At 49.4% G+C, this 24,503-nt stretch overlaps 2 protein-coding genes across 6 annotated transcripts in view; both read right to left on the bottom strand.

The window, feature by feature from the left end:
• The window catches only part of BET1L (Bet1 golgi vesicular membrane trafficking protein like), a 355,770-nt gene that overhangs the window by 326,019 nt on the left and 5,248 nt on the right, over window positions 1-24,503 (bottom strand). The window lies entirely within an intron of this gene.
• LOC144933896 (DENN domain-containing protein 2B-like) overlaps window positions 15,629-24,503 on the bottom strand; it is a 35,415-nt gene continuing 26,540 nt past the window's right edge. For all 5 annotated transcript variants that reach the window (XM_078859185.1, XM_078859184.1, XM_078859183.1 and 2 more), the window contains 5 exons: window positions 23,905-23,946; window positions 23,135-23,231; window positions 21,458-21,703; window positions 19,493-19,555; window positions 15,629-18,031 (listed from right to left, as the gene is read on the bottom strand). In XM_078859185.1, coding sequence (XP_078715311.1) covers window positions 18,006-18,031; window positions 19,493-19,555; window positions 21,458-21,703; window positions 23,135-23,231; window positions 23,905-23,946 — 474 coding nt within the window. In that variant the 3' untranslated portion in view covers window positions 15,629-18,005. The remainder of the gene's footprint in view (window positions 18,032-19,492; window positions 19,556-21,457; window positions 21,704-23,134; window positions 23,232-23,904; window positions 23,947-24,503) is intronic.

Raw genomic sequence — 24,503 nt, 5'->3', positions numbered from 1 at the left:
TGTCGGTTTTTTATTTTTTCCAGCCCAGAAATCAATGTAGCCGCCCAGGAAAACAGGTCTGTGTGTGCGTAGGTGCATTGAACTTCTTTCTCTCCGTACGTAGCCAACCGTGCTAATTGGAGGTGCGAGTCTGGAGACTACCCAACAACAGCAGCAGCAGAAGCAGCGCCCACTGGATGCACGACGGATCTCCCCTGCCCTACCCTTGCGCTCTCCTCATCAATGAATTCGTTACCAGCTCACGTCACCGGCAATTACGAAGCCTGCGGCAGAGCTCACTGGCAAACCGCATACCCCCGGATTAAAATTGATTCTCATGCCCATAATACCGGCATTGATTATTATTTTGTGGGGGTGTTGTTATTCTTCTTCCTGGTTCTTTCGGTAAAGTCACGTAGAAGGGAAATAATACAATAATAAAAATAAAACATGATAAAATAATTCTCACGACGTTTCGGCCACAACGCAAGCAGCCGTCCTCAGGTGAAAAACAGGTCTGTCGGGGAGACAGCGTCCCCCCGTAAACACCACCATGAGTTGACGCTGTCTCCCCGACAGACCTGGTCTTCACCTGAGGACGGCTGCTTGCGTTGTGGCCGAAACGTCGTGAGAATTATTTTATTGTTTTTTTTTATTATTTCCCTTCTACGTGACTTTACCGAAAGAACCAAGAAGATGAATCCCTGCAGTCACGAAAGCTTTAAATCGGTGTTGTTATTGCTGTTGTACATTGTACGCGATTAATGCGCGTGACCCCTGCAGCCAATCGAGACGCTCGCGTTCCGCACAATGCACAAAACAATAATTAATTCTTGAATAGGGACGCCGAATTGCAACAATAATATTTCGGGGTGGGAGGTGGGGGTGGGGGTGGAGGAGGACTCTTTAGATGCTCATTCCTTCCGGCCTGCGAGGTGGTCACGAGTCGGCAGTACAGAAAGTAGGTGAGTAAACCCCATCCGTGCAGAGTTTTGTCATCTCCTACGTATTTATTCTAGATTTGAAGCTTTCGTGACTGCAAGGATTCATACTCTTAGTTATTTCGGTAAAGTCACGTAGGTAAAAAATGAAATTAAAATTAATAAAAATAAAACAATAAAAATCACGACGTTTCGGAGGCAACACAAGTCCGAAACGTCGTGATTTTTATTGTTTTATTTTTATTAATTTTAATTTCATTTTTTACCTACGTGACTTTACCGAAAGAACTAAGAGTATATATCCCCTACGTAGCTGTGGGGTTTTCTCCAGGTACTCCGATTTTCCTCCCACACGCAACATGTTCACCGATGGTTTAAACTCATTCCGCACAGGACGTTTATACAACGCTCGTACAACGTTTCTACAACGTTCATACAACGTTTATACAACGCTCGTACAACGTTTCTACAACGTTCATACAACGTTTATACAACGCTCGTACAACGTTTATACAACGTTCATACAACGTTCATACAACGCTCGTACAACGTTCATACAACGCTCGTACAACGTTCATACAACGCTCGTACAACGTTTATACAACGTTCATACAACGTTCATACAACGCTCGTACAACGTTCATACAACGCTCGTACAACGTTCATACAACGCTCGTACAACGTTTATACAACGCTCGTACAACGTTCATACAACGCTCGTACAACGTTTATACAACGCTCGTACAACGTTCATACAACGCTCGTACAACGTTCATACAACGCTCGTACAACGTTTATACAACGCTCGTACAACGTTCATACAACGCTCGTACAACGTTCATACAACGCTCGTACAACGTTTATACAACGCTCGTACAACGTTCATACAACGCTCGTACAACGTTTATACAACGCTCGTACAACGTTCATACAACGCTCGTACAACGTTCATACAACGCTCGTACAACGTTCATACAACGCTCGTACAACGTTTATACAACGCTCGTACAACGTTCATACAACGCTCGTACAACGTTCATACAACGCTCGTACAACGTTCATACAACGCTCGTACAACGTTCATACAACGCTCGTACAACGTTCATACAACGCTCGTACAACGTTCATACAACGCTCGTACAACGTTCATACAACGCTCGTACAACGTTCATACAACGCTCGTACAACGTTCATACAACGCTCATACAACGTTCATACAACGCTCGTACAACGTTTATACAACGCTCGTACAACGTTTATACAACGCTCGTACAACGTTCATACAACGCTCGTACAACGTTCATACAACGCTCGTGCAACGTTTATACAACGCTCGTACAACGTTCATACAACGCTCGTACAACGTTCATACAACGCTCGTACAACGTTCATACAACGCTCGTACAACGTTCATACAACGCTCGTACAACGTTCATACAACGCTCGTACAACGTTCATACAACGCTCGTACAACGTTCATACAACGCTCGTACAACGTTCATACAACGCTCGTACAACGTTCATACAACGCTCGTACAACGTTCATACAACGCTCGTACAACGTTCATACAACGCTCGTACAACGTTCATACAACGCTCGTACAACGTTCATACAACGTTCATACAACGTTCATACAACGCTCGTACAACGTTCATACAACGCTCGTACAACGTTCATACAACGTTCATACAACGCTCGTACAACGTTTATACAACGCTCGTACAACGTTTATACAACGTTCATACAACGTTCATACAACGCTCGTACAACGTTCATACAACGCTCGTACAACGTTCATACAACGCTCGTACAACGTTCATACAACGCTCGTACAACGTTCATACAACGCTCGTACAACGTTCATACAACGCTCGTACAACGTTCATACAACGCTCGTACAACGTTCATACAACGCTCGTACAACGTTCATACAACGCTCGTACAACGTTCATACAACGCTCGTACAACGTTCATACAACGCTCGTACAACGTTCATACAACGCTCGTACAACGTTCATACAACGCTCGTACAACGTTCATACAACGCTCGTACAACGTTCATACAACGCTCGTACAACGTTCATACAACGCTCGTACAACGTTCATACAACGCTCGTACAACGTTCATACAACGCTCGTACAACGTTCATACAACGCTCGTACAACGTTCATACAACGCTCGTACAACGTTCATACAACGCTCGTACAACGTTCATACAACGTTCATACAACGCTCGTACAACGTTCATACAACGCTCGTACAACGTTCATACAACGCTCGTACAACGTTCATACAACGCTCGTACAACGTTCATACAACGTTCATACAACGTTCATACAACGTTCATACAACGCTCGTACAACGTTCATACAACGCTCGTACAACGTTCATACAACGTTCATACAACGCTCGTACAACGTTCATACAACGCTCGTACAACGTTCATACAACGCTCGTACAACGTTCATACAACGCTCGTACAACGTTCATACAACGCTCGTACAACGTTCATACAACGCTCGTACAACGTTCATACAACGCTCGTACAACGTTCATACAACGTTCATACAACGCTCGTACAACGTTCATACAACGCTCGTACAACGTTCATACAACGCTCGTACAACGTTCATACAACGCTCGTACAACGTTCATACAACGTTCATACAACGTTCATACAACGTTCATACAACGCTCGTACAACGTTCATACAACGCTCGTACAACGTTCATACAACGTTCATACAACGCTCGTACAACGTTCATACAACGCTCGTACAACGTTCATACAACGCTCGTACAACGTTCATACAACGCTCGTACAACGTTCATACAACGTTCATACAACGTTCATACAACGTTCATACAACGCTCGTACAACGTTCATACAACGCTTGCGCTGCACGTGCCCCATGGTGTAGATGAAGAGCCCCTTGACTAAAACAGCTGGCGGCCAAGCCGTTCAATGGGCCACATTCTGCTGACGATGCTTAAAAGGTGAAATTCGTCTTCTTGTTTTTTTCGGTAAAGTCACGTAGAAGGGAAGTAATAAAATGATAAAAATAAAACATAATAAAATGAAACAATTCTCACGACGTTTCGGCCACAACGCAAGCAGCCGTCCTCAGGTGAAGAATGATACACTTCAAGCTAGGAACTTACATATAAGCTGGGTTGGGGGTGGTAGAAGAGCGCCTTAACAAAAAGAATGTGCATATCAAGATGAGTTTAGCATATAAGTTCCTAGCTTGAAGTGTCTCATTCTTCACCTGAGGACGGCTGCTTGCGTTGTGGCCGAAACGTCGTGAGAATTGTTTCATTTTATTATGTTTTATTTTTATCATTTTATTACTTCCCTTCTACGTGACTTTACCGAAAAAACCAAGAAGATGAATCCCTGCAGTCAGGTGAAATTCGATGCAGACGGCCCATGGAATGGATGGGCAAACCCTTTTTTAACTTCACACGAAGAAAAAAACGTGTGGCGTGATTATTATTCATTTGTGTCTGTTACTCGTGAATGGAGTTGGCCAAACAACCCACCGCAAGACCCCCCCCCCTGCCGGCATGCCACTTGATGATACTTTTTTTTGTTAAACGAATGGTTCAGCAGTTCCACTGCTGGATTATTTTTTCCGCCTGAGGACAACCGCTTGTGTTGCGATCGAAACATCGTGGTGTATTATATTTAATTTTTCTATCTACATGACTTTACCGAAAGAAACAAAGAGTATGGATTCCTGCAGTCACGAAAGCTTCAAATCAAGATCGAATGACATTATTACCATTATGAGCACTAGTGGAGTAACATCACCAGCACCAGCGTTCTTGGATTCAGATTTTATTTTAAGCCATTGGCATGTAACCTAAACAGTCGACATCATATATCTAACCTCCATGGCTCTTCTTCCCTGTCTTTCAATCCCAGGCGTGCATCTATCAATATTTCTTTCCATACTCCAAACAAACATACAAACATTCCCCATTTTGTTGTTGTTGTTCCTTGTCAATGTCCTTGTTTCAGGTGGACTTGGGCAGGACACGTTTGTGGATGGCAGTTGTTCTTACCCTCTTTCTGCAGCCTGCAACCCCCTTTGGTTCTCAGAAAGGGCATCCCACACCCCCAGGGGGTGCGCGCACCCCAGGTTAAGAACCACTGGTGTAAAGGATAGTAGCTGGTGGCCAAAGGAGAGAAACGCGCCCAAGAGCACGTTCATTGCGGTGATGAATTCAACTCTTGTGCAGGCACAAGATGGGGAGGCCTTCCTTCTAACAGTGGCCGATGATGAAGATGGCACGAGACCTCCGTTAGACCCTGTCGGCCAAGTCCAAACATGACGATGGTTCCGCAAGGATGCTTTCAGTGAGTGAAGGGTTAGAGACAGTGCCTTAGCTATAGATTCTAATCGTTGATTCGAGGTGTTCGCTATCCACTTACTAAATACCATCGGGCCGGTTAATCCGTCGCGGGGCGAAGAGTTGCACGCTGATCTGCGCAGCCCCACCAAACAGCGAACCCTTCACCGTTGCTGCAAATCCTCAACCCCCTCATGTGTCGAACCCCCATCGTCCGGCACAACTCACTTGCAGGTCTCGAAGCCGGCGCCGATGGAGGCGTTGAGCTGCTCCATAGTGGCCAGGCTCACGCTGACGTTCTTCTGTTCCCCGTAACGCCGACACCATTCGTTCGCCTCGCTGAACATCAAGCTGTTCTGGTCGGTCTGGAACAGGCCCAGTTTCACCAGACTGGGATCGGACAGTGTGATGCTGCCGTTGACTGCTGTGTGCGTGGCAGACACAATCGGAGTGCAAATTGCGGCACGTTTTGTCGAGTTCAGTTGAGTGGTTATCTTATTTTTATAGTTTAACGGGTAAGGCCCACTGAGCTATACAGCTCTTTTTCAGAAGCGACCTGGCCACAAATGATAGCTCAACGAAGTGGCTTATCACGTGGACATTTATAGCAGCCCAATACTTTAAATGTACGTTTTAAATGTGGAGGAAAAACCCGGAGGGCCCAGAGAGAAAAATCCACACGACCACGGGGAGAACATGCAAACTCAAAATATACAGGCGTCAGGGGTCGGGATTGAACCCACGGCCTCCTGTATACCAGGAGAGGTAGTTAACATCTCGCCACCACTGGCACCCTCCTACAGCAGTAATACTGCCAGTGAGCTCGAAATCTTGAAATGCGGGATTACTCCCTCAAAACTCAATCTTTATTTTTTTTCCCCGAGCTCACCCCACGACCCCTTTAATCTCCAACTTTCTAACCACTACTACCGTTCCTGCTCCCCATGGACAATTCTCTCCACGGCCTACCGCTCATTCCCCATCCATCAAATACATGCATCATCATTTGCTTTCATCAATGTTGCTTTTAGTTCATTTCACGCATCACAGGTTCGCCCATTACCTCCTCTCAGCTCTTTTATTCACCTCACCTTCACCATGACACTCATACGTACCGTTGTTAATTCTCTGTAAAGTGCCTTGGTTAAGGCGTGATGCTATAACATTACGTAAAGATGAGATCAAATGAAAGAAAAAAACCCAGAAACATTCACGGTGAAAAGATAGCATTTCGAAAAGGGGCCGTCCATAAATGACGTCACGCGATTTTGGACAATTTTTGATCCCCCCCCCCACCCTCGTCACACGGCGTCACAAAAAGTCAGACCCCCCCTCAAATATGACGTCACAAAGCTCTGCCCCCCCCCCCCCCCCCAAAACCATATTTCCATTTTGAAAATAAAACATGCTTCAAATCGCTTTAAACTATTGTCATTGTAGTGCGTATTTAATGTGGCGCTGAACTCTGATGTTGTAGGAGGAAACATTTATTAAAAAGTCAATTTAATTAAGTAGAACGTGTTGTCTATATTTATATAAAGTTGCGCATTTTGATGTGACGTCACATTTCTCACCCCCCCCCTCACCTCGTCACACATCGTCACAAATATCTAACCCGTCCCCCCCCCCAGGTGCGTGACGCCATTTATGGACGGCCCCTAAGCAACATAACGAATGTTGTGTTGCAAAATAACAATTACATTACCAACCCACAGGCTACCTGTCAAGTGTGGGAGTTTGAGTCACGGCTGTTTAAATAATTAATATATATTCACAACAATACAGGACGCTTAAATTCGTTTTTTTTTTTACATTTACGTGGGACTAGCGTTGTTAGTGGAAAAAGGAACGGATAATCCACTGTAACGTGATAACACATGTAATAATGTTAATAAGTTTCACAAAGTCAAAGAGTCTCCACTTGTTTGCCATCGTTGTCAACGCGTGTGCCTGGAATCTTCTCCAGGTGGTCTCCAGAGATCGGGAGGCACGACCTTTCTCGTGGTGTTGTTGTTGCAAATTCTCAGGAGTGTTAAAAAAATTAAGCACCCTGTATAGAGGGCAACAGGAAGACCGATATGCAACCCTTCGAAAGGCCGACACGCACATTAATCTTTGTGCTGTCCAGCACCTCCGATTAGCACCCGTTGGCTACGTACGGTGCGAAAGAAGTTCAACGGAAGTGTACGTACGACTGAAGCGGGCGAGTACGAGAAAAGCTGAAGAGTGCTCAACGAAGCGTGGAGAGATGCAAGCTTAGAATTCAGGGAGAGGAGCATGTGGACTAGAGAACATACGTCGGTCAAAGACATGGCATTGTGTATGAAAGTGAGAGCGGTGGGCAGGGCGCATCGCTCGAAGGGACGATGACTGAAGGTCACGAAAAATTACAGAGTGGCAGCCAAGGAATCGGAATGCGTCCGCGAGGACGTCAAATGTGTAGACGGAGCGACGAAACCGGCTCGTGTTGCAGGCACCAGCAAGTGGATTCGTCCTATAGATTTTTGGGGTAAGGCCACGCAATAGTTTGGCCGAACGTGTGTCGTCAAGACCCTCCACCACCACCACCCGACACAGCCATGCGGATTAAACCGCCACGTGCACAAGAAGTTTTAACATAGCCACTTCCGTGCCCTCGTCGAGGAGGCCGCTTGCCTATCTTACATGCTAATTTCTCACGTTAACATCACTAGCCCCGGCCACTTCTTTATGACCCTTGGGCTATACCCATTTCAAACCTTTTATGAACAGTCTGACTCAGCAGCAGACCACGCTTTCCCACCTGATGACGGACGCTTGTGTTGCGCTCGAAACGTCGTGATTTATTTTATTTTATACCTACGTGACTTTACCGAAAGGACCAAAGGGTAAGTTTTAAAGAGCCGATTATTTGCTGTTTCGGCTCACCGGTACGTGGAAGAACAATTCTCACAACCCATGTTGGCAATTATTGTTGTCGTTTTGTTGGGAACAACGTCAAACAACGACTTCCTGCATCTTGTCCTGTTGCTGCTTGACGTAGTTGGACGCAAACGTGGCATGAAATGGCTACATTTAGTTGAGGAAATTGTTCCTCGACTTACCTGCGAAGTGAAACAACAACAGTCGTGCACTGCGACAATGGCATGTTGATTGGCTGTGCTGGGTGGCGGAGGGTCGTTACGACACACGTTTGGCCAAATCATAGCGTGGCCGAGGCCAAAAAGAAACCATAAATCACAGCATCGCCTGTGAAACTCCCTGCGTGTTACATGAGGAGTATTGTTACGATCGTGAGAGATGGGGACGGCTTAAGGCGGGGGCTTCATCAAAGCAGTAGATTAAGGCGACAAGATAGACAGGTGCTCGGCTAAGGTCGCGCTCTGTAGCTCTCCGATGCGTTTTCGGGTTGTGTTGTCCGGCACGAGGAGCGAAACGTCGGGCAACACACCGATCATTACCGGACAGGACGCGCTCCATTGTAAACACATCGCGAGAGGTCGCGCTTAAAAGACAAAAATGTGTCCCCCAAATGATTTCACAGCAACGTCGCACACAGCCTGAACACCAGACGGATCGGTCTCCTGCAGCAGCAGTAGCGACACAAATATAATCACGAATTACCTTGGCCACTGCATCCGCCGAAGAGAGACGTGGAGACGGCGCACGAAAGACACAGCAGCAGCAGCAGCCGCATGATGATTGACGGTGATGGCAGGCACCGATGATGACCCCCGTTTGAGTGCGGGCCACAGCAGGGCTTTCGAGATGACAAACAGGGGGGGGGCTGTCTCGGGGAACTCGCAGGAGAGTCACAGGAGGAGTATGAGGCAGCTCGGGCGAAAAGACAAGAGGCGTTTATCTGCTCACCAGAGCTTCCCTGCGACTGTGCGAGAAACCTCAACGAACAACTAGAAGCCACGGGGGTGGTGCTGGTGGAGGTATTTGGAGTCCATGTGTACCCAGGCGCGCGGCCCTGCCCCACGCTTGCGTCACTCGCGCAGGTACGCGCGGCCAACCGCTCCCACTGGCGATGCGACCACTGCTCTAACCGGTTCGCTGAGCTGTTCCAAGGGGCGACGCTTTGGCGTCATCGACGACGACGGGAGGGAGGGAGGGAGGAAAGGTGCGCAAGGACATTCCTGAAGCCGCCGCACCTGCGCGCGCGCGCGTGCATTGCGACGTGACACGCACGCGCACGCGGCAATGCAGCTGTGCGGTGTGGATGCTGAACTTCTTTCGCACCGCACGTGGTCAAACCGTGCTAATTGGAGGTGCGGTGGGGGCGGTGGGGGACAAGAGTGCTCGCGTTGGCAGCGAATTGTAATCAGAATCTTGATTTATCCTAGGGAAATCCGATGAGCCAAGGAAGCTCTTTTTTCACCGATTCCCAGTCGTGGTGGTGCACAAATGAACACAACTCTCTGACACGTTCATCGAGAACACCGCTGCGCAAAGAAGACAGCGCACCGCCCTCAAAGGAGGATTAAACAATAAACATAATAGGCGACGTTTCGGGCAATGGCCCCTTGTCTTCTGCTTATGAACGAGGGTCATTGCGTGACACGTCGCTTATTGAGACCATTGCCGGGCAGCGTGACATACGTAGAGGGCAGTGTTTTTTGACACGTGTGGAGTGCTTCGTATTGCTCGTTGCACGGAGGAGAGAAAGGGGGCAGCGCCACGTGTGATGTCGCGTGTGAATGAACGAGTCGTGTAAGAACATTGGATTTTGCGCACTCTTAGGGGCCGTCCATAAATGACGTCACGCGATTTGGGACGATTTTTGACCCCCCTCCCTCTCGCCACACGGCGTCACAAAAAGTCAGACCTCCCCTCAAATATGACGTTACCAAGCTCTGCCCCCCTCCCCCCCCAAAAAAATAAAACATGCTTAAAATCGCTTTAAACTATTGTCATTGTAGTGCGTATTTAATGTGGCGCTGCCATCTGATGTTGTAGGAGAAAACATTTATTAAAAAGTCTATTTAATTAAGTAGAACGTGTTGTCTATATTTATTTAAAGTTGCGCATTTTGATGTGACGTCACATTTCTCACCCACCCCCCCTCGTCACACATCGTCACATATGTCTGACCCCTCCCCCTCCTAGGTGCGTGACGTCATTTATGGACGGCCCCTTACGAGTCCAGTCCATCATGAATGCGCATTGATAACACGTGCGATGCTACCGTGCTGTGTTATCGGACCGAAATTGCAATCCAAAAGGTCGCCAGTTCGATCTCCAGACGCGGCAAATAAACGAAACTATTTGAACTTTATTATTTTGTATTTTGACAGGTAAGGCACACTGAGCGATGTAGCTCTTTCTTTCGGCAGCCACCTGGCCACAAATGATAGCTCAACGAAGTGGCTTATCGTGTGGAAATTCAAAGCAGCAAAATATTACTCTTTGGTTCTTTCGGTAAAGTCACGTAGGTATAAAATAAATAAAATCACGACGTTTCGATTGCAACACAAGCAATCATCATCAGGTGGGAAACCCACAGCAATTATTTTTTTCGCGCAAGTGGGAGAGAGAAAGCTTCCAATCTAGATTCAGCCAAATATTGTTAACCCATGTTCATTCTAAATGTGGAGGGGGAAAACCACGTGACCACTGGGAGAACATACAAACTCCAGGGTTGGGACCGAACCCCACGGCCTCCTGTATAATAATCATAATAATGAATTATCATTTTACATTTACAAAGCGCCCTTCAAGCAATCGTTACCAGGGCATCTACCAGGCGAGGTAGTTCGCGTCTCGCCACCGCGGCGCCCACATGACCCACACGGCGTGGCGAGGCCCTCCATCCAACTCGTGGCTTGAGAAAGGACTGCAACGTCTCTTATCCATGTCGGCTCATTGGGGGCAAGAGCTGTTAGCGAGCACCGATTTGGCGTGACGGCACAGCGCACACGAGGTGCTGGCGTGGCCAGAACCTCAGCCGAGCTGCTGGGATATATGATGAAACGCCACATCGGCGGTTATGTTGAGGCTGAGTCAACTTCAACAACGCCCTGGGGCCAGATTACAATCGATAACGTTTCTGGGTGGCACTCTACGTTTTTGATCGAGCCATAAACTCGGGCCGGTGTGATTCAACGAGGCGTTGCGACAGAACAACCATTGCACTGATAACGACGTGTCGCCGACATCACACACGGGAATCAGTATCATCATCATCGCCGTCTTCTCTGTAGTAAAAGCCTCAACATGACGCCTCTGACTCGCGTGTTCTCCAATCCACGCGTTTCACTTCAATTCTCCCAAAGGAAATCCAAGCGCGTACCTCCACGCTTCTTTCGGCACTTCGCGACTTAACCGCCGACAATTTACTGCGCATTGAAGATGGGGCCTGAGTCAGCGATGAGCCGTGACCGCCTTCAATGTCCGCATTGACGCTTTATTATTGCCGCCCGTTTCGTGTGCGTAGTTCAAGATAATGCTGGGGGGGTGTTTTTGTTCCTTGAGGAAGTTTGGCCCAGAGCAAGTCCTTCCAGTTTGCAAAGCTACAGTCGTATATACTCTAAGGTTTTTTCGGTAAAGTCACGTAGGTAAAAATAAATAAAAACATAATAGAAATAATAATAGAAATACAATTACGTGATTTATTATTTTATTTCTATTATTACTTATATTATTATTTTTTTACCTACATGACTTTACCGAAAAAACCTTAGAGTATGAATTCTTGCAGTCACGAAAGCTTAAAATCTTGAATTACAGTCGTATAGCTCCAGCCGTCTATTCATCTGAATGGGACCCATATCCTAAAGAGAGGAGTCCTTGCCTATATAACATTTGGGAATCCTGATTTGAAGCTTTTGTGCCTGCAGGAATCCATACTCTTTGGTTCTTTCGGTAAAGTCACGTTATTTTATTATGTTTTATTTTTATTATTTTATTATTTCCATTCTACGTGACTTTACCGAAAGAACCAATAAGAGAAAAGTCACGTTATTTTATTTCTACCCACGTGACTTTACAGAAAGAACCAAAAAGTAACATCTGGCAGTTGACCAGCATGGATTCAAGCAAGCCTCGCGCTGCTGATGAGACGCTACATGTCGAAATCAGTCCAGACTTTGCTTTCACAGAATGCTGCTGAAGTGTTGCACTTCCAGAAGTGAGTGTGGCTGACGGGTAGTGTAAAATATAGTGTTCTTTTTAGTGACCACCCCACCCACCCAGTAGTGTCGTGGTTATCGCGCGCTACGCTACGATCCCAGCCACTCGAGATCGACTCCCGCTCACGGCCAACACCTGTGACGAGTATCTGAATCGGAGGCCTAGGTCGACTCAGCCTCAAATGAGTACCTGGCGTGGTGTGTAAACATCGCCACTGGGGAGACAAAGGCTGCCGTGCGTGATGTTGGCCACCCGCCCCCTCGTGTGCCGTGCCGGCCTTCGTAGGTGCTCGCTAACAGCACTTGCCCCAACAGTCTGTGCAGCATATACGGGGGCTCTTTGTCTTTGTGTGTCAATGCTAAAGGAAGTCCCGACCCCAAAACCAAACAGACATCGCAGACGCATTCCTGAGCCGAGCGACATTTACGTGACGCGTACCTTTGAATTTTCGTGGTTGACTAATCGCACGTAAAGTTACGTTAATGAGTGTTAGAGTGGAGTAACTCTGCTACGATAATCACCCAGGAATGTCTGTCCTTAACGCTCGTGACGTCACTCCACATCGGTCAGCGCGCCCCTCATTGATATTCATGAGCGGGTGACGTCCTCCAAATGGACACCCCCCCCACCACCCCTCATTAATAATCATGAGCAGGTGACGTCCTCCAAATGGACACCCCCCCCCACCACCCCTCATTAATAATCATGAGCAGGTGACGTCCTCCAAATGGACACCCCCCCCACCACCCCTCATTAATAATCATGAGCAGGTGACGTCCTCCAAATGGACCCCCCCCCCCCCCCCATTATTATTAGCTACTATAATGAGCTAAGAATGTCTGTGTGCAACGCTCGTGACGTCACTCCACGTCGACCAGCCCCCCTCATTAATAATCATGAGCAGGTGACGTCCTCCAAATGGACCCCCCCCCCCCCCCCCCATTATTATTAGCTACTATAATGAGCTAAGAATGTCTGTGTGCAACGCTCGTGACGTCACTCCACGTCGACCAGCCCCCCTCATTAATAATCATGAGCGGGTGACGTCCTCCAAATGGACACCCCCCCCCCATTATTATTAGCTACTATAATGAGCTAAGAATGTCTGTGTGCAACGCTCGTGACGTCACTCCACGTCGACCAGCCCCCCTCATTAATAATCATGAGCAGGTGACGAAGATTCAAAGGTATTCATGAGCGGAAATTATTTTCGCAAATTCGATTTAAGTTTGACGTTTCTTTATTGAAAGTAAATCTAATAAATAATTATACGCAGCAATAACGTGGATTTGGTGTCTTTTTATATTTATTCACCACTTGAGACAAAAGGTAAGTCTAATTTATGCTTCTACATTATGGTAAAATATACATTTATCGGTGATTTCCAGACATTGTATTGATTTCCAATTTATTTCAACCCCAGCGACCGAAAGCAGAAGAGAATAAAGTATCATAGCAGTGAATTTGAACAAATTGAAGGTCAGTTATATACAGTGCTACAGTGAACTGCAGTGAAGTGTTTGATCATATACTTTCGTGCAAGATTCACTGCAATTACATTTACACAAGATAGAAGAATTATACCCTGCTCCATTTTTTCGTAAATATTACAGCTTCCGTCCTAGGACGGGCTAGTTGGGAAATAAAAGTGAAGCTGCATTGCTACGAGCAGGATATACCGAACTGTAGCTCAGGTGCCGTAGTGGCGAGATGTTAACTACCTCGCCTAGTATACAGGAGGGCTGTGGGTTCGATCCCAAAACCCCGACGACGCTTGTATATTTGGAGTTTGGGTGTCTCTCTCTCCGTGGTCGTTTCGATTTTTCTCCGGGTCCTCCGATTTTCTTCCCTCCACATTTAGAATCAACGTCACACGCGTTTAGAGTATATGGCTGCTAAACATTTCCACGTGATAAGCACCTTGGCTGAGCTATCATTTGTGGCCAGTTCGCTTCTGAAAACTAAGAGCGATACAACTCAGTGGGCTTTACCTGTTAAATAAAAAGTTTAGTTTTTTTTAAACTATTATTGTTTCCACTTACTTTAAATAGCTTTTTTTGTTAGTTTAATTGTCAACAAAGCTTTTTAGACTCGCCCGAGATGACACGGGTGTCTACTGGAAGAGAGAATCGCGTTTTTGACGGGCTGCGCCTTCATCTCGTTTCACTGCCTCGGGGAACCGCGGATGCTCAACTCCGCCGGTTTAAGTGGTCGGTGGTTTTGCTGGAATGTGTATCGCTCCTCTTAACAGTGGTAGCCGCGGTGTTGCTCGGCGTGGTGTCCGACGTTTCGCTCCGCGTGCTGGAAGCTTCTTCAGGAACGGAGCTCCCAAGCGAAACCCGACAAAACAAAAACACTTTGGATAGTGTTTGTGTTTTGGGGTTGCCCGTGGCGTTTACGTAATGTTTGCAAGTCAATTTTCATCTCGGCTGTTTGCTCGCGATGAGTATTTGGTTGAAAATGTGATCCTTACGTAACTTTGCGTGTGTGTCTGCCATTCGCGCGTCAAGTGCTTCAAGCGAGGTTACGCATGCACACTCTTTACGCGAAATCACTCAACTCGCGCACGTTACGGCCAAACCCTTTGGGTCTACCGACTGCTGGACTAGGGCCTCCCCACACAACGCAGGTCGTGTGGGCGACAGCATTTGACGACACACCTCGCCGCGTTGGTTAGTGTAGATTGGTGAAAGCGTGCAGCACAGAGGTGGGAGCATACAAGTGCAGTACAACACTGGATGTATACTGCACTGCTTTCTCCAGTCAACCACATATCCATGCATCCCTACGACAGCCAGCCTGCATCGTGCACGTTCAGATACACTTCTGCGGCCGTCTGGAACGCTCTTCCTTCCGATATTAGGAATGCCACAGGGGCAATACACCTTTAAAATAAGATTTAAAACTAATTTCTTTAGAACTGCTTTTTGCGTTCAGGTTCCTTTTGTACTTAACTCGCACCATCGATTATCACGGCTGGCTGGCTACGTACGTTGCGAATAAAGATCAACATACACAAACGTACATCGAGCGTGACTTGGTGATCTGCAGTGACATGATCATTGGGTTGTCCCTGTCATTGCTCAGGTTGATTTACTTTGGCACTTTGGTTCTTGCACGTCGGGGCTGTGTGCACGACCCAGGCTCAACCTTGCTAAGCCAAAGCATGACGAGATGGGAAGCATTCAGGGTGATTTGGTCACACAGTGAAGATACCCACGACTTTTCAGTCCATTGCATAATTTAAAAAAGAAACTTCTTTATTCGTCACAACAATGGCAAAGTTACAACTTTACAAAATCACGCAAAACACGGGGTTCCAGGATTAGAGTTTTGCGGTGCGTGCGCGCTTCCCGTAAGGACAGCATCATCACAGAACCCTGGTCTCTGTTAAGTTAAAAAGGAGAATAGTTTAAAATCAAACGAAATCGTAACTCCGACAAAGTGCAATTTGAGAACCGTACGACCGCAAAAAGAAAAGAAGACAATGGCCGGGCCGTGGCTCCAGACCAGGTTTTGTAAATCGCAGGTGAGGATGATTAAGTGATGAATTAATTCATTAGAGTCAATTAGAGGAAATCGAGAGTCGATGCTTATTGACCCGGTCAGCTGGGAGGCTACAGCGGATACCCTAGATCCCCTTACCAACTGCCACAGCGGAGCTGCGATAGGGCACCAGGCCTCTCGCGGTTCCGAGTGAAAACTCGGGCCTCTTAACATCTTAATCTGGGCCGGAGGGGCGGGGGGCCGAGCAGGGCCAGGGGGTGGGGGGTTATTCATTTTCGTCAAAAACCCAACAACCTGCCGCTTTCCTTGACGGCGCTGGTTGGGCACGGATTGGTTACACCGTGGAAGAAACTTGATCTTAGTTGGAAAACCTGACGCGGATCTCACTGCCTAACTGACTTGGAGGTGCAACACGGTAAACAGATACTTCCACACTCCGCCAACACGGTTTGTTTTCTCCCTCCTAAGCATCCAAGAAATTCTAAGTATCTACCGCAGGGTACAGCCACCTCCGTCTCCGCACCCTCCACGCACATCTCCATCGGCGACAGCTGTTGACGGAAGCAGTCACTGGCGACTCGCTGCCGACTCAAAGACAATTGCGAGCCATCGCGGAGCATCGTCAGACTTGTCAGCGTCGAGCTTGGCAGCTGCGGCCAGCCAACCCGGTAGAGGCAAACAGCATCGCGTGGTGAGGAATGCGTCTTCACAAATTAACGCGAGACGCGGCGGAGCGCAGGGAGGACCGACTCACCAAGGAAAGACCGTGGCACAAGTCTACGGGACACTATGTGAGTCGATGGGTTTCCGTGTAGTTCATCGGATGACCGGGGCTGAAAACATCCAACTCTCTCCACTGGAGCTGAAACAACGGGAATCAAACCCCATGCTCTGAGCGGTGCCGGCTCAGTGTGAGCCACCCGGCCACCCTCTGGCGAATTCTAACAATCTCACTCATGCCACCGTATATTGACGGGGCTGGTAAGAGATTGTTCCCTCTCTCTTTCTCTTGGTAAAGGTTAAGGAACCGGTGCAAAGGTTTTTACCGAGACTCGTGACACGTGTGCACTCAAGCAGGTCGGGAAATATAATTTGGCTGAGACCGACAGCGGCGGTTTTGTGTCGCGTCCACCTTGCGTTGTGGACAAAGGTGGCAAAATGCATGGTGACCCAACTGCGCGTCTATTTTATCGCCAGCAACACAGTTTCGGCCGAGGCTTTCATCGCAAAAAATAAACCACATTTTGTTGTTGTTGTTGTTCCATTTCTGTGCGACGATCGGACGAAAGCAGCACGGGCGGCCGCTGCATTGGGCATCTTCATCAGCTGGAATCACGGCGTTGAGCAGCCGCAGCATCGGCAACATCGACCACGTCCTGGGCTGCTTCTCCCTCGCCACATGCAAGACTCCCCGAGCAGTGAGAAGGTGAGGGTGCACGGATCATCACCAAACAGGCGGCGTGGGCAGTGGGAAGCTGGGAGGTAGAATGGACAAGGTGGTGGCCACGCATGTCGCGCACGTTCGACAGCTCGGAAAGCCATGTCCGGGAACTGTGATGTAACCTACCGAGTGTGTGCAGGCGGTCATGTAGGGGGGAGGGGGGGGGGGACAGCACGAGCTACGAAGGCGGTGGGAGCACCTTTTAAATCCACACAGCAGGGCCCACGTGAACCCCGCTACGCCACAGGCGCGGGGCGCATTCGTTGCTTTCGAAGCATCACCACTGTTGCTCACTATTCATTCCCGACGACACCCACCACCCCACCCCGCCACCCCACGCCAGCCCTAAGGCCCCAATGCCCAAGTCCCTCTCAGATCCGATCCCCGCGCCCGTCTCTCCCCGCGGAAAATGTTCCTCGTGCCTTGCTCCACGTGCGCTGGCGCACGCCCATCCTCCGGCGACGGAGGCCACCCAGGATTTGTCGTCGGGGGCAACGGCGCGGCACCAAGGGCGGCCGCGGTGTGGGAGGCGCAGTCTTCGTCGGTTGAAATCACCACGGCGACGGGCAGCGGTTGAGACGTTCCCGGCTCGTCCGCTTCCACTCCACCGCCCGAGAGCCGAGCGACGGGCGCGCGACAGGAGGCTCCTCTCGTCGCTCTACCCGCCTTAGGACTTCCTCAGCTTCCCGGCCACTGAAAACAAACCGAAAGAGGCCAATGAGGTTTCGAGGGCGGGTTTGTGGAATGCACCTTATGTCCAGAGTAAATTGAGCTATTAAAGCATTGGTATTTATTTTACCAGCTAAGGCCTACTGGCCAAAAATTATAGCTCAACAAAGCGGCTTATCAAGTGGAAATGTATTGCAGCCAAATCCTCTAAACGCATGTCGATTCTAAATTTGGAATAAAAAACCTGGAGGACCCAGAGAAAAATCTACGTGACCATGGGGAGAAAATGCAAACTCCAAATTTCCAGGCGTCAGGGTCGCAATCAAGCCCACAATCTCCTGCATTCCAGGTGAGGGAGTTAACATCTCGCCACCCTCTACTGAGACCTCCGAAATCCACCGATCATTGCACCCCCCCCCCCCCCCTACTTGGCGTGACCCCGCTCCAGGCTGCCATGGGGCCCTGGAGTCCCCTGCTCCTTGGAGGTCAGGAGGTCGCAGTCAGTGGAGACTTTTCAGTCCCCGGGCTGAAGACCCCGCCACCAGCTGTTCAGATTATTTGTCTGCTATAAATCTCCACATAAGGCACTTTCGTTGAACTATTACTTGTAGCCACATCGCTTCTGACAAAGAGCTATATAGCCCAGTGGGCCTTACCTGGTAAAATAAAAAAAAGTTTTAGTTTTTTTGTTTAGTTTAACACGGTCCCTCTCTCTCGAGTTCTCTGATTTCTTGAGTCTCTCTCTCCCCCAGTTGCTTCTCACTGATCTTTTTCCTCTACATCGACGGCACTGAGATGTATATCGTTTAAGGGCGCCTTATACATCGGAGTTTAATTTTTTGTGGTGACGCAGCGCGCCGTGGGACCTTTTCGTCCGCGTCAACTCAACTCGTCTTAGACCTCGACTGGGTTACGCTGATCGGGCCTTGGCGTCGCTCCTGCCGGATTGTTGTGTAAATTGCTCGGTAGCGTGGCTACGTCGAAACCTAAACTGGTCTGTACACCTCGGAGGAGGAAGTAGAATTCACGTGATCAGCTCAGGTTGACAATCTTTCGCATAAACTAAAACCGGTTTCGTCCTCGAGAAGAGCGCCGGCTAGCAGGCTCTGCCCCAGGCCCCCGCAGCCCTGACCACGCCGCTGTCCGCACCCAAGACAGCTCTGCCGAGCCATCACCAAGGCTCCAATCTGGCTCACCCGTGACTGTACACGCGGTGATCTAGAACAGCGCCGAGGCACGTGACAAGAGCCTGCTTTAGCTTCTGAGATGTAACGACGTCAGACACATTGTGGGAGATTTGGTCATAGGCAGGCCGGCTCACTATTATTATCGTGAGTGACGATATGACCCTGGGTTCGTCTCTCTCGTGGTTGAAGAAAACCAGCCACTGGTGTGAATTATTCTCCCAATGTGTTGAGGTGGGGGGGGGCGGCTGGGGAGGCTGAGACCCGACCCCAGCACCGATACGGTGGCAGCGTCACTCACGCGAGATTCTCTTCTTCGCTTTCTCTTTTCGCAGGTTCTCTTGGACCTTCTGCTCAAACAGTCCTGGGGGTGAAAAAATAACAGAGGCACAGCCACTGTTAAAATGACGGCTACCGCAACATTACACGATTCGAACAACAACAACTACAACGGTTTCAACTTTTGCTTCGTTTGTTATTACAGAAAGCACAAACCGTAGGGCAAACTTGTGTCACAGTTTCAGTGTCTCCCACAGGACGCTTTCTAGCGGCAATATCCAGTCACAGGTGTGCACATCATTGCCGTCAACAGCCATGACCAATCCACTGCTGGATAAAGGCCGCTCCCAGCCTCGTGGGTGGAGGGCGAGACCGTGATGCCGTGGCGCTCTTTAATCACAGAGTGTACACAAACGTGACGAGGGCGAGATTACTCATGCATCACGTGCGCAACATCACGTGCCGTAGCTCATTTATCACTAATATTGAAAAAAACATTTCAGCTGTATGTGGCCAATGCCATCTTCTAAGCTCCCGTTGGCTTTGAATATTAACGCACTCCAAATTAATATCACGTGATAGGCGAAGTGAAGAGGCACTTCGAGGGCTGGCTGGTGCGGTGTGTTCGAACAGAACTCGTGTGAGGGACACGAGGCCTCAACGGTTATGGGTTGGAACCGACGCACGCTGATGAATTACGCAAGCGTACTTTAAACGCACGCCAGGTACAGTGGGACATGCTCAGACACGATCGACATCTATGCACGTTCAAATCTAGGTTGAAAACTAATTTCTTTAGAACTGGTTTTCTATGCATGTTGAACTTATTTCGCGCCGCACGTAGCCGTGTGTTTAGTTCGTGTCGCTTCCCCCACACCTCCGAGTGGCACGGTTGCCTACGTACGATGCGAAAGAAGTTCAACATACACACATGCACTCGTCCCTTCGGTGGTGTTTGACAGCTGCATAAATTCACGCGCACTTCAGTGACACCATGTGACGCCGACGCACTCACTCACTCGCGCACGGACGCACGCACCGCGACAGTGAGTGGCAGGAAATGCTGCCGATTGTCATCACTCATGTTTTATGCATGTTTTCTGGATGACTGTGGCCAGGCCGCGAATTCAGGCGTACCGATCTTACGTTTTGTACCGACGCACAAAACTAGTACACTCGATAACTGCACGCAAGGACCGGGACCAGCATAGTTTTTTTTTTCCATTACGCGCGTCATCGATGCACGACGTCATCAGCACCCCGTCGTGTCGTCAGAGATGCCGTCGGCAATTTCGGCGGCGACGATGACGACATTGACGGCAATGATGACAATGACGGGCAGGGGTTCAAACAGAATAATCTGCCCGAGTTAATAATGGCAACGTTGGCAAGATGGAGAATTCAGAAGGAATAAAAAAACACTTGCCCTGGGTTTAATCACAGGCAGTTAAAACCCAGAACCCAGATTCCAACACAGGACATCTCAGCGGTGCTGCTCAGAGCTTTGACGTCTGACCTCAACCTGCTCATCTCCATTATGATTATTTCGCTTTGTTTACCCAGGGGAAGCCCCACAGAGTCTCAAGGCTCTTTTTTGAGAAGGTTTCGGTCTTGTTTTTTTTCGCAGTAGGGGTAATCCCAATTGAGAAATTTGCAGGTAACTTGTGTGTGTGTGTATATACATATTTTTAAAGCATGTTCATCGTCGCTTAAGACGACCGTTCCCAGAGATCCATTGGCTACAACTCTGCGATCTATGTGGTCGTTAAGAGGGAGTTCTACTGTACATAGGTACAATCAGGCGAACATTGGGGCGTGGTAAAACAAATCAAACCCAACAAACAAAAATAGAAGCCGCGGATCTCTCTAACCGGTCGATCCTGCCCCCCCACGCCTCCCCCCACGCACCCCCCCACGCCCCCCTCACGCCACCGCTCTCTCTGGGCCACCACGCGAAGCTCGTGGAAGCCCACTGCGCGCGCCTCACCCTGCGTGGGGGTGCAGCCCTGCTCGCGCTCCTGGATGAAGCCCTGGAAGGCCTGCGTCTGCACGAACACTTTGAGGAAGTGGCGCGTGGAGCGCGACGCCAGCGCCTTGCGGAACTGGCGACCGTCGAACTGCTGCGGGTGACTCTCGGTGCCAACGTGGTGGGGGTAGTGCCCCACCAGCTGCAGGTGGAGCTCGATGAAGGCGGCCGACACCTCCTTGTTCAGGCTGGCGGACGCCGACGGCACTGAGGAAGAGGAGGTAGAGAGCAAATTCGACGCCTCGTTAGGATCGATCGATCGATCGACCGACCGACCGACCTTTTTGTTCGCGTCGACTCAACTCGAACTCGACCGGGTTACGCTGATCGGGCCTCGGCGTCGCTCCTGCCGAATTGTTGTGTAAATTGCTCGGTAGCGTGGCTACGTCGAAACCTAAAGCGGTCTGCATACCTCGGAGGAGGAAGTCGAATTCACGTGATCAGCTCAGGTTGACAATCTTTCGCATAAACTAAAACGGTTTTTATTTTACCGGGTAAGGCCCACTGAGCCGTACAGCTTATTTCTAGAAGCGATCTGGCCACAAATGATAGCTCAACGAAGTGGCTTATCATGTGGAAACTACAACAGCCAAATACTCTAAAAGCATGTTTCTATATTTTCAGACAAAAACCAGAGGAACCGGAGAAAAATCCACGCGACCACGGGGAGAACGCGCAAACGTCAAATATACAGCAGCAGGCGTCACGGTCAGGATGGAACCCCCGCAACCTCCTGTATACCAGGGCGAGGAAGTTTGCATCACGCCAGCGGTAGCTAAGATGACGTAACTTACGTGGCGGCGCACGTCGGCGGTCTGGCACTGTGGAGGCGACCTTTGGTGGACCGCAAATACATTGAGAAACTCCCTGCCCTTGGGTGTCCAGGTGCCATACGCCGGGCTCGCCAGGAGACGGCAGTAGAAACTAAAATTGTGGTGCGCCACCAGTTCCGTCTGCATGGGAGAGTTGTTGCCCCCTCGCACGCGTGCGGTTCCCCCCACCGCGGGCGCTCCGCTTTCCTCCGCATTCATCGATTGTCCGATAACACCTCGATACGTAGAGGGGCACAGAGCTTGGTCAATTGTTGACGCCGGCTCATCGCGTCGCTGCCATCCTGCCGGCCAACTTTCGTTGGGCTATATTATTTGTGGCCAGGTCGCGTCTGAAAAAGGGCTATAGAGCTCAGCGGGCGTTACCTGATCAAATAAATAAATAATTGAGCTTGTGTTGTGGTGACTCACGCCTCTGAGTCGATCTCCGTGAGAGCGAGCGGACGCTGTGCGGCGCGTTAGGAGTTGAACGTCATATTGACACCCTTCATCATCACCATCATCAGCGATCTACCCGCAGCTGGATGAAGACCCCCTACCTAAGCCAACAATGCTGCCACACCGTCACGCGATCTAATAATCCATCTCGCCCCTACGCACGCGCGCCGGTGCCACTGCTGCGTGCACGCTCGCCGTGACGGACGCCGTCTTGGGCCTGTTCCCTCCCTTGACTGCCACTCTGTCGTTAGTCTCGACCCTGGGTCATCATCACCCTTCCAGGTGCGTGTCCTGTCCAAGCGCACTTCAATTTTTCTTAAAAGTCAACGTGTCAATCGTGGCCACAGCTAACATCAGGGTTCTGACTCACAGTCGCCGCTCTGCTTGTAGCGCTCGAAGCACTTCCTGAGCTCCTCCACGAGCGGCGTCTGGAGCTTGTGCGGCAGCAGCGCGAACTCGTCGCCCACCTGGGGAACAGGTAACACGTGTGTGTGTGTGTGCACGAGTAACACGTGTGTGTGTGTGTGCACGAGTAACACGTGTGTGTGTGTGCACGAGTAACACGTGTGTGTGTGTGCACGGGTAACACGTGTGTGTGTGTGCACGGGTAACACGTGTGTGTGTGCACGGGTAACACGTGTGTGAGTGATGTGTGTGAGTGACACGCGTGTGTGAGTGATGTGTGTGAGTGATGTGTGTGAGTGACGCGTGTGTGTGAGTGATGTGTGAGTGACGCGTGTGTGTGAGTGATGTGTGTGAGTGATGTGTGCGAGTGATGTGTGCGAGTGATGTGTGCGTGATGTGTGCGAGTGATGTGCGTGTGTGAGTGATGTGTGTGAGTGATGTGTGCGAGTGATGTGCTTGTGTGAGTGATGTGCGAGTGATACGCGTGTGTGAGTGATGTGTGAGTGATGTGCGTGTGCGAGTGACACGCGTGAGTGAGTGATGTGTGCGAGTGATGTGTGTGAGTGACGCGTGTGTGAGTGATGTGTGCGAGTGATACGCGTGTGTGAGTGATGTGTGAGTGATGTGCGTGTGTGAGTGATGTGCGTGTGTGAGTGACACGCGTGTGAGTGATGTGTGCGAGTGACACGTGTGTGCGTGAGTGGCACGTGCCGTGTCTTCATTCATCCTCCTTACCTTTTTGAGGAATTTTTTTTTACACAAATCCACCAACAGAACCTGAAAGAGAGCAACGGCGCACGACTCAGCTTCCAAGGGCACTTCTAACACATTCGAATGGGTTGAATATCAAAACAAAAAAATTAAAATCCCTTTCGCAATCCACTGCCGGATGAAGGCCTCCTCACGAATACACGGTGCTGCCCCGACTGTGCACAACCGTGCCAGGTCACGCGCTCGCCCCCACAGTTGCCAGAACGTGCTCCTTGGACAGAAGCTCACTTGACTCTCTGCGGCCTGGATATGGAACTGCCGCCCCTGAACACTTTGTCGGCGGAATTACTGGTTCTGGTCTTCAGTCCTTCAAATGCCGAGCTCACACATGGACATCTGCTAACTTCACCACACACCCTGTAGGACCGAGTCTTTGAGCTTGCGGTGAAACGATGATTCTGTCGATTAAATGTACTATTGTCTGATTGTTCACAATTGCGCCCAATTATAAAAAACGCCCTGTTGTCATGGAGGGGGGGGGGTTGTTTGACCATACTTCACCACGCTGGTCAAGTCAGGGAGCATAGAAGTTAGATTAGAGTACAGTACAACAATATAATTTG

Source organism: Lampetra fluviatilis, chromosome 8 (assembly GCF_964198595.1).
Source record: "Lampetra fluviatilis chromosome 8, kcLamFluv1.1, whole genome shotgun sequence".
NCBI classification, from domain to species: Eukaryota; Metazoa; Chordata; class Hyperoartia; order Petromyzontiformes; family Petromyzontidae; genus Lampetra; species Lampetra fluviatilis.
This window is presented reverse-complemented; position numbering and strand designations above follow the sequence as displayed.